The 16,926-nt window shown below is 40.8% G+C and overlaps 1 protein-coding gene and 1 long non-coding RNA gene across 3 annotated transcripts in view; one reads left to right on the forward strand and one right to left on the reverse strand.

The window, feature by feature from the left end:
* The window catches only part of LOC310689190, a 606,488-nt gene that overhangs the window by 355,041 nt on the left and 234,521 nt on the right, over nucleotides 1-16,926 (forward strand). The gene's annotated exons all lie outside the window — the stretch shown is intronic.
* The window catches only part of LDLRAD3 (low density lipoprotein receptor class A domain containing 3), a 123,819-nt gene that overhangs the window by 59,398 nt on the left and 47,495 nt on the right, over nucleotides 1-16,926 (reverse strand). For both annotated transcript variants that reach the window (XR_014517058.1, XM_083465218.1), the window contains exon 3: nucleotides 1,776-1,901. Coding sequence is in view for 1 of the 2 variants with exons in the window: in XM_083465218.1 (XP_083321344.1) it covers nucleotides 1,776-1,901 (126 nt within the window). In the remaining variant the exon portion in view is untranslated. The remainder of the gene's footprint in view (nucleotides 1-1,775; nucleotides 1,902-16,926) is intronic.

Below are 16,926 nucleotides of genomic sequence, written 5' to 3' on the forward strand. Positions count from 1 at the left end.
TCCCATACAGTACAGTGGTACCTCATTTTTCAAGCATCTTGGGAGCTGAATGTTTCAGTTTTTGAACACCGAAAACCCGGCAGTACTTGCTTCCATTTTCAAACACGCCTGAAAAGTCGAACAGCTTCTGCTGCGTGTTTTTCTTTTTTCTCTCCATTGACTTTGCCGACTGTCCTTTGCACCTCGGTTGCCAAATGTTTCGGAAGTCGAACAGTCTTCCAGAACTGATTGCGTTCGACAACAGAGCTACCACTATACACGAGTCAAATGTTAACCTGTCTGTTTCCATAGGACAACACTTCAATACATTCAGTATTTGCTCCTTAGGGAAAGGCACTTTTCAAGAAACACAGCGCTCCACAGAACAGAAAGTTTTGTTTTACTGCAGCCAACCCAGCAACTAAATGATATATGCATCTGAAACAATCACATCTTTCTCTCTCTTTATGCCTGTCTCCACCTCTTGTATTTTCCCTATGTCATTTTTTTATATTGTCTGCACTTTCCTGATGCATGGCAATGTGAGCAGCAGGCTGTAGCAAAAGCCAGAAAGCCACTGCTCAACAAAATGGCAAGCAGGATAGAGACTGAAGCTCAAGAGAACAAATATTTAAAAGAAAACAATTGGGGGGAAACAGAATGGGATGAGAAATATATAAACAGACAGGCAAACAACTTTCTTTTCAACCAAACCAAAATTTCACTTCACCAGTACATAAAATACATACATACATACGTACGTACATCATACAATGGCAACCGTTCTACCAACCACAGCGGCAGAAAGACTGCATGATGATATAAAATGGTGGCATCATTACATGTCTTGAGATGCCAGGCAACAACATTCTTCTTTACCTTCTTTAAATAAACTATGGCTTCTTAAATGTGTATGCGTGGGGGGACTGTTATTATTGTTATTTTATTATTATGTTGCATAAATTATGCTCTTAATGTTGCACACTCCCCTGGGATTTTTAGATAAAGGGTGGTATATAAAGCAAAATAAAAACAATAAAAATATTAACAACAATGGGCATGAGGAAAATATATTTCATATTTGTGCTGCCTCTGTAAGGCTAAACAAAAAAAATCATTGTTTTTTAGTTGACAAGGTCAAGGAACAACATGACTCAGGGGACATCTCAGAAGATGCAGTGGAAAGAAATGTTAACAGAGATAGATGGGGGGAGAATGAAATATAGCAATATAGAATTGCACAGAATGACAGCCATTAAGACCCCTATGTGGCAAAGATAAATGAGGCTTTACAAAAAAAACCCACTGCCAACAACATGCACTTTTATACACTGTGGCATTTCTTTTGTAAAATAATGAATAATCTTATTTTATAAAAGAAATGTTCCTTACAGGTAACTTAAATGGTATGAATTATCATTCTGAACTCCACCTGTTCACGAGCTGCCCTATTGTGACCTTAACATTTAAAAGAGATCAGCTACAAAGAGAAGTGCCTTGTAAACTTGGAATACAACCATGGATTTCAAAAGCAAAACTGCAATAGAGATAAGCTACTCATCTACATAAACTCCAGGATTCTCCAGAGGTGTTGGGGCTTATGTTATTCTAGAGAGAGTTTTCCATTTATAAAATCAGTTTGCCTCTGATGGGTTCTGCCACTAACAAAGCCAAATACTTGTAAATAGTAGCAAGGATTGTGGTGCTGAATTTGGGCTTCGGGTATTAATAAAATATATTTAATTACTTTATTTACGAAAAAAGGGAAACCTGCCCACAGGTAGAAATATACTTACTGCAGTTTTCTTCATCGCTGCCATCAGGACAGTCCGCAAAACCATTGCATCTGAAGCGGCCAATGATACAGTGAATTCCACTCGCACAGGGGAAGAAGGTGGAGCCACACTTAGATTTGGCTTTTGCTGTAGGAGGAGAAAATATGGGTGGTGAAAGAGCTCCCTCTGTCAGAGCTGGTCACAAGCATCTCAGACTTTTCCAGTAAGGATTTTTCCAAAGCTTAGTTTAAATGTTTAGTAACAGAATTAATGTCAAAGCCAAAGAGTCACTTTTAATTAATGTTAAAGCGCAATAGTTACCTCCGCTTGCTTGGCTGGTGATACACAGGTGTGTGTGTGTGTGTGTGTTTTTAAGACATCAATATAGCCATCAATATAGCATAGGGCTAGGCCACTACTGTATTGGTGCTCTAGTCATTTCAAGCTTCCTTAAATTTCCCAACCAGTTTTAACCAACAAGGCATCCCAGTGTTTGAATTGTCACCAGGATTTAATCATTCTGACCACTGTTTTCTGACAAGTATGACAATCAGCCAGACTCTGAAACTTCACAGCAGTTGCACAGGAATTCTTGCCATTTTCCCAGCTCTATAGTTCCATAGTTTGGAGGAAGGCTGGGGATTATTTGGCAGATGCATAATCAAAGTGTTTAAAGAGACTTGGCCATTCAGAGCCAAACAGGCAAGCCTATCTTTTCTGTCTAGAACAGGCCTGAAGGCATTGGGTGTACCTGCTTGAAGATGCCCTGTGCCCACCTGTCTCTCCCTTGGGATGGATGAGCTGGTTTGGGAGAGATGGAGATTTGAAATGCCTTGCCTGAAAGACAAGGCCAGCAGGAAGTGCGAACTTAAATTGTAGGCCCTGGCACTTAAGATTTCAATTCAACAGATACGAAACTGTTTGCTATATATTAATGGGGGGGGGGAAGACTTCAGGGAGGCCCAACCCTTGACTCTATAAAGCAAAGGATGGGTAACTTATGTCCCTCTAGATGTTGCTGGACCAGCTCCCTTCATCCCTGACCACTGGCTATACTGACTGGTCAACAATACCTGGAGGAACAGAATTTCCCAACCCTGGACTAGTTGCTGAGGAAATCACTGCATAAGAACATGATTTGGGGGGGAAACAGAAAGAACTGGGAGCAGCAGAGCATTACACAGCAATCACAACTACACTATTCCTTGAACAAGGCACACTAATGAAAAATCACGAACAAGACATCCTCCTTCCAAAAATGTATTATTTGAGAAACAAAGTGGTAACCTTTGTACCACATTTTATTTTTCCACAGCCTTTCAAGCTCATCAAGAAAATTTCTCAAACCACCTCATCAAGATCTGTTCTACACAGCTTCTGGCCTCTTTGACACTTTCCTCTTCTATTCCAAAATCACAGCTAGAAAGTCACCCAAAAGCATATCATTTAGAAACCTTAAGTGTAGTTATTTAATGGATTCAGAACTGGCTAAAACAAACCAAGGAGATAGATTATAATAGTACGTTTGCATAGGTAATCCATTAGCAGTGAACTAAGAGATGGGTTTATTGTACAGCGAAGAGGTTTCTTTCCTGGGTCACATGAAAAGGAACCCACTTTTCTGAAAGAGACTTAATTATATGATTCATGTACTTAATGCATTTGTAACCCATCTTCCCAGTAAAAATCCCTCTCAAAATGGATTACAACTTTAAGCAAACAATAATATACATAATGTAAAAATACAATTAAAATGCATCCAAAAACATAATAACAGGAGCACATAAGACACATAAAATACCAGACCAAAAAAAAAGTGATAAAAGTGAGCCAGACAAAAAGGTTTTCAAGGGCTGCCTAAAATGAGCCCCTCCCCCCCCCCCCGTGTGTGTGATATCATGCTCTAGAATCCCTGTAATATTACTTAACTAGCATTATCAGTGAATATGCAGTATATAGAATTTCATGCAACATAAGCCCTATTCAGCTGCCTTAAACGGGAGATAATCAGTCTGTAGAAAGAGAATTATGCCCACAGACTCTGTCTCCAGCTCTCACAACTATGTAAGTCTGTGCAGAAGAATTAAAGGTGAGACTTGTAGGTACAGTATAATTTTCTCTTCACACCTTTTAGTTGGCTGAATGAGGCTATACTTTTTTTCAGCTTGATGAAGCAGTCTTAATGTTGCAAGAAATCCTCTGTATTGCAGATGTACTGAAAATACTATATACACCATACAAGTCTACATGCTAAATGCAATCAAAGAGACAGAACAGAACCAAAGTATGGGTACCACCTGCACATGAACGTAGCCAAAGCAAACATGATGACTTTCCTGTGTTTTGCTTAACTGAACACAGCCAGGTTTTTGCCAGTGAGAAATGAGATGATTCACATTTGTATGTATCAGTCAATGATCTGCAGCATATATGTGATAATTCTCTTGAAAAACCACTATATTTGGCATATGTCCTGTCTATGGTGTTTCATCTGAGATGGTAAATTCACCAGTGCAAAATGAATCAGCAGTCACTCAGTGATGAACATGAATGTGTGAATACGCAGTTTATGAAGATCAATAAGGGAGAAATGGAGGAAGGGTCAAGGGGGAAAAAGAGAGAAGCTATGGAGAAGACAAAAGCCGAGCTTGCTGAGCAACCATTTGGACAAATATCCTTTTCAGAGCTAAAGTGACTGCCATTGAACTGAAGGCTTCTCCTGCTAGCAGGTAATAATGTATAAAGGATTTTTATTAAGAAGCAGCCACAGTAACTCTTAAACTGATTTACTATCTTTCAAAAACAAAGTAATGCAATTCCTTTATGGCACACACCCTTTGCAGATGCATTAGTCCTTAGCAGAGCTTGTAGAGCAGAAAATGAGACATATCAACTAAATGTCACTTGCACACCAACTACCATATTTTTCTGGGCAGGAACCAAGGACAACTCAGAAATAGGAGGCCATCGTTTTGAAGAGACGAGAAAATAAATTATCTGTGAGTTACTGCTATGACATACCAATTCTAGCAGTGGAAATTTTTTAAACAGAAATACTGTATAAACAGTGAATTCTCCTCCAAATTTTAAATTAAACTGAACTATGAATAAGAATGTGTGGTTACACTGAGATCTGCTACCTCATTCAATATCCTTGTGGGAAGCAACAAGTTGATATATCCTTTAGAGTGAATGGTCTTTTTACATTTGGTTTGTGGAAACTGCAAACGCTGAATCCTACTGTCTCCAGGGTTTTAAATAAATCAGTGTTCTTAGAGCAGCCTGACTACCCAATGAAGAACTCTGAGGCCATATTCATACAACATTCCACTCCTTATTAGGTCCATGCTTCATGTATAAGCAGTTCTGATGTGGGTAGCATTCAAGCATGCAACCTTGGCTAGAAGGTCTACAACAGAGATTACCAGCATAGTGTTCACATGTACCAGATTGCTGCCCCCCCCCCCCCGGTTTGGTAGGGCTTTTTTAATGCCAGGTACTTTATTCACCCACAGAGGAATTTTTCTGAATGGACTTGGGGGGGGGGGGTTACACTCAAGTATGCTGTAAGTGTGCATGAGAAAGATGCACAGATATGTATCTATGGTATGTATGTGTGTGGTACGCATAAGAAAGCCTGAGTGTGGATATTTTCCCCAGTACTGGGGAGTGCTCCCTGTAATTCGATAGCAATAGCATCATGAGGAGGAGGGGCCAGTATTGTGTGATCTCCACATACAGGATCTGGAGGAGATAGATGACTTTACGCAGCAAGAATATAGTTGTCCAGGGAGTCTAAAGGGAGCAGCAATGACTGTACTCTCTCTAATTTTATGCTAGGACATGCCTACAGCAGTCATGTTGTGTTATGCCTTGTCCCAATGGCAGCCACATTTTGTGACTGGTGCCCACACCACTTTCTCAACAATCGAAATGTGCCCACTGCTCCAAAAAGGTTGGCAACGCCTGCTCTACAACATCCATCCTGCCTTCAATCCCTACCACTCCTAAAGCAGTAGAATTCCTTGTACAAGCAATGTTGAGTGGGGTAGGTATAAGAGCAGTATAGACTACTCTAAACTAAGAAACTATTCTATGACCTCTTGTCTCAAGCACATGGCTAGTGTTATCCAATGGTAAGGTTGCCTTGGTTGACTCTCATAGGACAAACCTCCTCCTACAGGAACAGCCTTGTATAAGATAACATCGTAACATGGCTAACTGCACATTTGTGACCCTAATATAAGCAACAGAATTCACTGGTCCCTTTCTGTAAAGTGGTTCTGAGTACACTTGACCAATAACCAGCCGTGTGGTGTCATTTGATGGATCTGAATTTGAGTTATAATATGCTCTAGATGTTATTGGACTCCCAATGCCCATCAATCTCAGACAGCATGGCCAGTTATTAGGAGTGATGGGGACTATAGGCCAACGGCCTCTGGAGAACCAGATTCTCCATCCCTGTTCTAAAGACTCAGGTGCCTGAAATATGACAGAGCAGTCCTTCTGTGATCCGTGAACATCTATATCAGTGATAGTCACAGAAGTCAGGATTCTATGACTAACACAAGCCCACTATGGCATCAGAACAGATGGCATCAAGACAAGGAAAGGAGACAGAGGGAAAAGCAAGAAGCAAGGAAAGCGCCATCCATGGCACGTGACTGGGTTTTGTTAGCATATGTATATTAAGCAGGTGCCTCAGAAAGCTGCCTCAGACCCATGGAAGAGAAATGTTAGAGAAAGAAAAAGAAAATGGTTACAGCAGATCCTTGAGTGCTATGCCAAAACCAGAGCAGCAGCACTTGAATCCGTCATGGACCATAAAAGCCACCATCACTAACAAAGCACCCCTATTTTCATAACACCTTTTCTGTTTTAAGACAAAAATGACCATGCCATTTTAAACACGATCTAATGATGCAATGACCTTTTCCACTTGCAGTTTATTTTATGATCCTTTGTGCAAGTCATCTTCCACCTGGGGGTAAAATTTCTCCATAAAACGCAGTCTGTTATAACTAAGTAGTTGTTGTTCCAAAACAGAAAAGGCAAACACTACACTGTTGCCTTGGTTAGCAGTGGAACATATTACTATGTTTCAGGGCATATATATATATATATATATATATATATATATATATATATATATAAAACTTTCCTTCTCTCTAAAGATTAATCTGTTTTATGATTTTTCCAGCAACAAACTTTTTAAAAAGTGTGCAGCAGAAACATAGAGATGTAATATGAAGTACACAGACAATTATAGAGTATTATTCTTCTACTTGGACAGACATCTCTGGAAAAACCAGAAGGGTAATATGTCATTTTTGCTAGCTCTTAGGGCCAGTAACACATACTTTGAAATTAGATGTCCAAATATTTCCCACCAAACTATGTCAACTACTAAAGCAATTCTCCTAAACATTGTCTGTTAGTGTGACAAATCACCACTAGGAGTAAACTACTATGCATTAAAGTTATCAGAACTGTGTCACACAAGAATGTTGCCTCAGGAGATCCCTGAGTTAATATCAGGAAGAAGCTGTATCAGGAGCATTAGTCTCAGTCAGATAATAATTGATGATGAATTTGGCCTATTACAACCTTGGTCCCTTTTCATGCAGAAGCAACCACTTGGTGCACAGGCTCATTGTCCTGTGAACAGAACTGCAATGCTTCATTGTCAGCGACTCATCCTTAACCCCTCTCTGCCAGGCTGCCCACAACAAACTCCAGCAGTACTGCTGCAGCAGAGGCACTCTTCAGATGTTGAAGAATTCCCATAAAATCAGCACCATGTGACTTGATTCATCAGGTGCCTCAGACAGCTCTGGTGGAGCTACTAGCTTAAAAGCACCTTGTAATGTGACACAGCAGCACAACTGCAAGGGGGGGGCGCACTTGATTTCCCATACGCTCATTTATTCGGAGAATATCAAAAGCCCACAGTAGTAGTAGTAGTTTGTATTTCTCACAGTGAGGCTAAGGGGTGAATACTCTTTTAGCCAACTACCTAAAGCAAAAGATGACTTGGGTCAGTAGAGATGGGAAGGAGCCTTGTAAATGCTCACACAATTTCAACAAACACATTTTCAGAACCTTCCCAAGAAAAGAATTCCTTTAGTATCCCCAGATTTAATTTGTTACATCAGAGGAGCCCAGTTGTGTCACCCCTTGCCTGCAGAGCTGGCAGCCTCTCACCCTTTTTCGAACATACTTCCTTATGGAGTGTTCCCTCAGTCTTCTTTCCCCTCTCCTTTGGAGTCCTCCGGGCAGCAAGCTGTGCCATCCCTGATCTCTGAGCTGCCCATCCCCGCCTCAAACGGAGATTCCTCCCAGAAGCAGCATTCACCTGCAGAGCTTGTAGCCAGGGCTGCTGCAATAAACACCTGTGAAAGCCTTTGGGAGGCAGAGACGTGAGAGGGCATCATAAAAGGGAGGGAAAGAAAAAGGGACAAAGGCCACTTTGCCTGTGTCACCCCTCACCATCACTCAAAGCATCCTAGGGGGCCACGGCACACTGGCTGAAAACCACAGTGTTACATCATCTATCAATTCCCAGAAGCAAAGCATTTTCCATCCATGCACAGCAATAGGACAGGGAAACGGTACTCTAAAACAAGCAATTTGAAAGCCCTATACAGGATAAACAATGGGAAGGCTGAGAGGCTAGTCCTACCCTCACCCCCTGCTCTCCTCTACAGAGATCCCCTAGCCCAGGGGTCAGCAACCTGCAGCCCACGGGTGTCATTTAAACGGCCCTCGAGCCACTCACTTGGCGAGTCCCCGCTCGTTGTGCTAAACTGGCGCATTGTGGAGCGGGAACTCGCTTCCATGGAGCTGAAAATCGTGTCTGTGCAGATGCCGAAAACTGCATCTGCGCAGATGTGATCCGGCCCAAGGAGCGATCTCCGTGGGAGTGAAGTGGCCCAGGCAAGGAAAACCTTGCCAACCCCTGCCCTAGCCCAATGAATGGACAAGCAGGCATTGCCCCATTCTTCCCCTCACATGATTGTAAATTGCAAATCATGTGAAAGGAAACATCCAAACAAGGCTAAAATGAACTGGGAATAGGACAGTAAAGTCTCAGCTAAGTGTGACATGTGATCATATCTTTCTCCTGAATTCTTTTTTCTTTTCTTTTTTTCTTTTTTCTGTAGCCTCATGAGGCTGCAACTTCAAGCAGGAAAATGGCTGCTTAACACTTTTCATTCTCATTTTCATCACCACCACCCCACATGTCCTGTTTCTCCACTAACATTAACCCTCTCCTGATGCCCTCTACCCCCTACAAAAAAATAAAAAACCCCCAAAAAGATGCAAGAAACATGGTGAAAAAAATACGGATATATTTTTCTGCATGGGGAAAGAGCAGTTGTGGAGATTTTGAGCAGGAAAACTACCAAAAGGAAAGGGTTAAGCCACTCGTTCAGTTTTGTCATTTTTTTCTGCTCAAACTCACAGCCTCCTGAGGCTGCTTTTGGTTAAACAAAATAAGAAGTTAGGAGAAGGATGCAAGCAATTGCGTGTCATGTCTAGTTTAGCCCTAAGCTCCACATCTGCTTCAATCCACTCAAGTCTTCTAAAAACAGACTTCTATTAACTCTCAAAAATTTCAGCTTGATGGCATGTGTAACATAAGCAACAGCTGGGGAGCTCTCTGTATGATAGCTGAGAACTCGTCCATTCTGTGTCATGGACGGTAGGTTATTGACCTCATACACACGGAGACATCCCACGACACAGCAGCTTATCTTACCCAAGTCCCTTTGGAGCTTGCAGATTTTAACCAACAGCTTCTAAATAGCTGTGCAGTTTTCAAGGGTGCTGTACATTGTACTCCAAAGCATCTGGGGGGGCACAAAGTTGTCAAAGTCTGCTCTAAAGGCCTGGGCATGCAAATAAGCCCTCAAATACCAAAACACCATAAGAGTTTGTACTTGCCATATTTTGTGGGGCATTGGTAACCTAATTTACTTTTGTATTGTGATTTTTTTTTTAAGTCCACAATAACCATTTGAGAGGTGACAGATTTGAATTCCCTGATAAATTGCTATCTGGAGATTTTGGAATGTTTTGTTTTTGTTGTTGTTGTTCAAGTATAAATACCAAGCACAGTGTGTCCTGCTACGCTGTTCCCCTATTGTTCCATAAAAGCTTATGCCATAAAAAAGCTGTTAGTCTTCAAGGTACCACAATATTCTGCTGTTTTCTCAACAACAAACTAACTGGATACCCTTCTGGACACTGTAGTTTTTGCAGAGTTCCTTAGGTTCCCCATTCCCCACCCTCAAATGTTGGGCGTGGTGGAGAAACAACATTTTGGAAGCTGTGTTCATGTCTTCTCCAGCAAGGAAGCACATTTTTTACTGATTTTCACAGAGGTAGAACTTGGTTACTCTTGGCAAGGCATTTACATGGATACAGTAATCACACCACTGGATATGACTGGGGCTAAATGTATGACAGCTCCACAGTTTGAAAGAAGAGGCAACTAGTATTCCTTGTTCTTGAATACCAACTTTCACTCCCTCTGGATAGCGACAACAATGTCATAACTCCCTATGGAAACCCTTAAAAAGATGTGGGAACTCTATATTGGCACGCAAATTCTTCCCAAGGACTGCAATAAAATTTGGGAATCACGACCCTTAAAATCTGTTTCCAGTTTTGTTAGGGACAACTCCTTAAAATTACTACACAGATGGTATCGCACTCCTTGGCAAATGCCAAAAATGTTTTCTTCTATGTCACCTAACTGATGGGAAGGGTTGTAATGAACTTGGTACATATTATCATTTATGGTGGGAATGTCAGTTGATGCAAGATTTCTGGAATTTAATTTTGACAGAAATGTAAAATATTACTAAGGAAACGATTGTTTGTTGTCCAAAATAAATGTTACTGAGTATTTTTGATGATGTCAATGTATATATATTGTCAAAAGAATTGGTTGATCTTGGCAACACGAATAGCAATTGCAACTCAATGGAAAACAGTCCCAAATCTTACACTGGACACTTGGTACCACTCACTCTGGAATATAGCTATAATGGAGAAAAATCACACATAATTTGAGATTCCAGCAAGGACTAGGATGTCCAGACACTTATAAAAAATATCATATATAAAATGATTTGACATTCATTTATGACATATAGATTGGAACCATCATTTTCAAGGCAACCCTCGTCACAAGCCTAGGGCAAATATGGTACTAGATGATCTGATAAAGTTGCTAATCTTTACTTGGGCTATGTTGTTTTAACTACTCATCCAACGTGCCTATGCTATAGTTTCGTTTTTCATCTTTTAATTTTTGTCTGTTGTTATAACCAATATCATAACTTCCCGAAGACAAAAAATTGATTAGAGGGAGAAATGAAATTGAAAACTGAAAGTTTCCCTGTTGACAGAGATTTAAGTGTAATGAAATAACCAAGTGTACACACTACAACAAAAAACAGGAAGACCAAAACAGCTTTAAAATGTGCAGCATCTACTTACATGCGTATCCTCCAATAAATTCTAAACATAGAGGAGTGTTTGGGTATTGACAGAATTTACTGGAGGGTGAGCATGGATGCTTTAGTTGGGATCAAGGTCCCTACCAACCTCAAGGTCCCTACCAACTCTACAATTCTATGATTCTATACAAGTAAAACTTTTGATCTATTTTTGTTGTCTGTTTCCTAAAGTCTGAACAACAACATTACATGCTGGAAGACAAATTCTGCATCAGTTCCATTATGCTGACTTATTCATGTACTCATCTATATGCAGTAGAAAACAATCTGCTTCCAAAAGATTGCTATAGTACTTATGAGAATTACTGAACAGTCCAATGCTTGTCAGGTAGTAGTGGGAAACACTGCTCATGGAGTTCTGTTCCTTTTGCTGGCAAGTCATTCAAGCCTGTCTTGGTGCCACTTATCTAAAAATAGGGGTGGTATTTATGTATCTCAGAGGAATGTCATTGTTCTAAATTGATGATTATTTACAAAATACTCCCAGTATATTGTGCCATAGACTATGCAAGTGGAATTTGACAGGAGTAAACTTTCTAGCTAGCTATTCAACACACAATAATAAATATTTGAGTCACAACCAGGTGGCAAAGAGATCTTTGCTATGTGTTTACACTTGACGCTGCCTGCCAAACCTTTAGGGGGAGAGATGGAGAAGAAAGCAAATAGTCAAGAGTCTTGACACATTTTGGAAATAAGTGGAAGCATTCAGACATCTGAACCCACCCCATAGTGTGCAAAGATATCAACCTTTGGAGGACTGAATATTAAAATTATTGTAAAAAATCATTCCTAAGTCATCATATCCTGTCCTGAGACATGAGGAGACATGAGAAGGAGGCAACTATCTGAAATAGGAGTTAGTTCTTCAAAGTATACTTCGCTTAGAAAATAATTCCCAGAATTATATTGCTAATGGTATTTAGTAAGTAAATAAAATTGGTTAATTGGTAAACATGCACCCCCATGATCAACATCATCATCATCAACAACAACAACATCTGGCTCATTATTTCCCAAAACTGTTTCTTCATTTTGGACTTTTCTACAATGCAAACTTCACATTTTATTCCTTGGTCCAGTAGATCCGGTAGAGAAGCACAAAATAAAGGCCGAAAGAGACACAGTTTTGTGCAATAATCTACTGGCCCCAGAAAGTTCTTGGCAGTCATAAACACTGCACTCTTAAGATATTCAGTTTTACACTCTGCACCATCTAGCAAGGAGACTCCAATTTAAAAAAAATTTAAAAATCTCCTCAGCAGCTTCTTCAATCATCTCTCTACAGTTCTTCCACTGAAATGAATTTACTGTCTGGATAAACTGTCTTCAGAAAGAGAAAAAAGAGAAGGAAGAAAGGCTTGAAGAAAGAAAGCTGTCATCAGTGATAACACCAGAGCTCATCAGGACATTTCCCATAGCTACACCCCGAAGATGATCACAAAAATGCAGGCAGTGCTCAAGGGTACTTACTTCTGTCTGCATAGGATCAATTTGTAAAACACAATGGGCTATAGCAAATGATGTTCAGCCAGCTGCAATACAACCTAAAAGGTAAAGGTACCCCTGCCCGTACGGGCCAGTCGTGTCCGACTCTAGGGTTGTACGCCCATCTCATTTAAGAGGCCGGGGGCCAGCGCTGTCCAAAGACACTTCTGGGTCACGTGGCCAGTGTGACGAAGCTGCAGCTGGCGAGCCAGCACCAGTGCAGCACACAGAAACGCCGTTTACCTTCCTGCTAGAAAGCAGTACCTATTTATCTACTTGCACTTTAGGGGTGCTTTCGAACTGCTAGGTGGGCAGGAACTGGGACCGAAAGATGGGAGCTCACTCCGCCGTGGGGATTCGAACCGCCGACCATGCGATCGGCAAGCCCGAGGCGCTGAGGATTTACCCACAGCGCCACCCGCGTCCTTTGCAATACAACCTAAACGTTGCTAAACCTAAAGGTTTGCTTTTAATCAGCAAAGGACTATTATCATATAAACTGAAGTACAGGAACTCCATCAAAGGAAAGGAAAGTAGTATCTAGCCTCTCCTTATCTTCATCATCTTCCAACTTCCTTTATGCCAATCTGTCACAAACCAACTTGAAAGACTCATTATCACCTTGTTCACATGCCAAATGAAGAAGGGTCCATCTATTTTCACTACTCTCCAGCAGATGACACTGTCACTCCTGCTCTGAAAAGGTCCTCTGCATTTCTCCTCCACTATCACTGTCTGTCACCAAGGAAGCTAATCAAATCCTGGCAGAAAGCATTTCAGCCATTTTTAGCAATTCTGCTTAGAGCAAGCACTTTATGTGGATCTAAGCCCCCTGGAAAAAATTCAATGCACTTTCCATCATTACATTCTCTATTACAGAATATATTCTATGGAGCCAAACATTGTCATATTTGATTTCATAACATATGCAAACCAGCATGATTGCAGACACCTGCAGAATCATCTACATGGTGTTGTTGCAGCCAGTTTATCATTGCTGTTGTTTCCTGAAGACACATTTGGGGCTTAATATCTTCTCACGCTATTAATTTCTTTATTAACACTTGGCATTGCTTTTCTCTCCCCAGTTCAGATCATAAATGGGTTTCATATTTCCTCAACACCACTGAACCAAACAAGCACAGAACAAATAAAAAATGTGAATAGAAGTCTCAAAGCTTTCAGGCTCAACGTACAACAATATAAAGCACAATTTCATTTTTGTCGCAGATTAGTATGTTGTACAATGCTTTAAAACCACTAGATCCTTACAATGGCCTGGAAGGGAAAGGATTCATAGAAACCAAACCTATCCATCATAAAGTCACCACAATGTGCTGAATGCAGGATCTTTGCAGCAGCATGACATGCGTAACTTGCTCTAGTGAGCCATCATAGAATTGTAGAGTCCAACCCCCTGCAATGCAGAAATATGCAGCTGTCTCATATGGGGACTGAACCTGCAACCATAGAATTATCAGCCGCAAGCTCTAACCAACAGAGCTACAGCGATTTCTCCAGATCTTTATTACAAGTGAATCTCATCCATTTATTCTTTCTACAGGAAGAACTCATTCTAAATCTTGGCATTCCAATACGAAATCCATGCACTCCAGCTTCTAATAGACCATCCCATTAAGTGACAATAGAGCATCTTCTGCTTGGACCAATGCTGCTAATTTGCTTTGGCAAATGGCCATTTCTGCTGTAACTGCACATCGTTCTTATTAAAGTTGAGCAGATGGCAGACAGTTTCCATCTTAAACAAGGTAACACACTGTAGAGTGTTGCAGGCAATGTACTGTGCACAGAGTTATGACAAGTGGAAAATGACAGGAAGGGTTGGTTGGCACAGTAGATCAGCAGCCGCTGTCTAAATCCTGCCGGGTGGCACCAGCCTGTGTTCTTTTTTTAGGTGCCTCAGGATCCATCAAATCCACAGCCTGCCTAGGAAACATCCTATTTTGAAACTTACTTCGGGTGGCAGCTTTCTGTCCAACCAGGCAAAGGCTTCCATCCTGCAGACACTACCTCCTCTACCCACCTAGTGATGGCATTCAGTGGAGGCCAAGGGAAACTCACCAATGCTGCATCCTAACCCTCTCCAGCCATCAACATTGGGAGTGTTCATGTTGTGCTCAGACAGAGCAGGATAATAAAAACAGCATGAGCCACAGCATGCTTACTCAGAAGTAAATCCCACTGCTCCAATGAAGCTTCCTTCCATGTAGGTGTGCAGATTGTAGCCAAACTTCTGTTGCTCTATAAAAAGGCCACAACATTCTTTGCAGATGTTATTTGGCTGATCTTTGACTCCTAGGCTACTGCTGAATTGTTTAGGGAAGGCTCAGCTTTAGACAATCCCCAGTGTTTTCACATGTTGCTACTGCAACAGAAGCCACATTTCTTAGCAAGTGAAATCCTTATTCTGCCTAACAAAATACCCAGACCTGTAAATGAGTGCTCAAGGTTAGCATTTCTAGAAGAGTAGACTGAGCTACTTTAATGCCCTTCATGAGTTTCTGTACATGAAATTGATTAATTAGCCTCTGACTCCTGTGTGGATAATTCCAAGCAAAATCAACCATAATAATTGCAAACAAGATCATAAGTAGCTATCAGAGAAAGCGTTTTGCAGTTTCACTCTCTTCTAGTGTGGTTGTTTAATATTATTCAGTGTTTCTTTTTAAAGAGGTGCTTTAAGCCAAATATTGCCTGAGATATGCAGCTGGGATAGCTCAGCAGGTAGAGCATGTGACTCTTAATCTCAGGGTTGTGGGTTCAAGTCACACTTTGGGCAAAAGATTCCTGCATTGGGGGGGGGGGGGTTGGACTAGATGACCCTTGTGGTCTCTTCCAAACACTACAATTCTGTGATTCTATGTAAACTGATTTACTACTACTAGCTTTATAGAGAAAGGAGATTGACAAAAGTACCAGTTAAGGAATTCAACAACCTTTGGGGGACGGCACAGTGTAGTCCTGAGTAGCAGAGAATGACTAAGGTACAGTTTAGTTAGTTTGGTGGGTGGGGGGACTTTTCTAACAGTAGCATTTAAGGAACCAACAATAGGCGATATTTAATAGGATACCAAAAGCTTACTGTCATCCTTCGTAGAATGTAAGCTCCGGCCCTTAAGTTTCTAATGATGCAGTTGATTTCAAAAACATTTTCATTATTGGAAGCTTTATGCCTTAATAGTCCCTGGCTTGATGAAGACTGAATCCATTTAGACTGTGTCCCTACATGTTCAGCTTATTCAGAATCCTCCTGAAAGTGTCAGTTCAAGGCAATACTGGGATATCCAGTCCAGTGAAAATGGGCAGGAGGACAGCAGAAGGCACTTCCTTTGGGGTAGCAAGCTCTACTGATGTTCCCCTTCCTGTTTTAAAAAGGTCCTGAAGGTACACTGAAGGGAAGGGAACATTCAGCTTGCATAAAAAATGGTGTGTGTTTGGAAAGAGACTTTGATCATGAGAGCTGAAACTTAGTGATCTTAGCCGTTTCCCCAGGGCAATAATTCCTTCTAAAATCTGAAGTCCAGACAGCAAAGATGACAAGGGCTTCTCCAGACTTTACTTAGGGCTAGTTGGTTTTCATTCCATACCAGTTGCTTCTTTACAAGGTCAACATTTGTACAGGATATGGAGATGAGGCTTACATCATTGAAGCTGTTTGGGTTCTGGTCTGTTACAGTAACAGGGACTGAGGCTTAAAACAGGCTTTCCTTTTGACAAGAAGTGGCAGAATGTATTAATTTTAAGTGCTTTCATATCTCCTTTAATGTTTTTAAAAAGCAGCTGCAAGTTTTTGTAATATGAAATATATTTAAAAGCTACTCACTTGTGGCCATTTCAGTAAATGTGCCCTTTAAAAAGTTATATCAATAGTTCACGAATAAATTATTCTGTTTGAATTCAGAATTTGGAGCTAAAATTGGTATTGATGTACTTTTAACAGTACAACAATCAAAACTCCTGGCTGCAGACTAAACCTTTAATACTGTATTCATCTTCTCAGATAACATTGTGTATATAATTAGTACAATTTTCTTTATATTTTTTCTCTGTGAATTTGTTAGGCAGCAAAACCTGTTACAAATGTATACAGTGACAATGAGAGCATTACATGATGTTGCCTGGTTGGTGGT

This window comes from Podarcis liolepis (genome assembly GCF_965112155.1).
Source record: "Podarcis liolepis genome assembly, chromosome: 1".
NCBI lineage: Eukaryota > Metazoa > Chordata > Lepidosauria > Squamata > Lacertidae > Podarcis > Podarcis liolepis.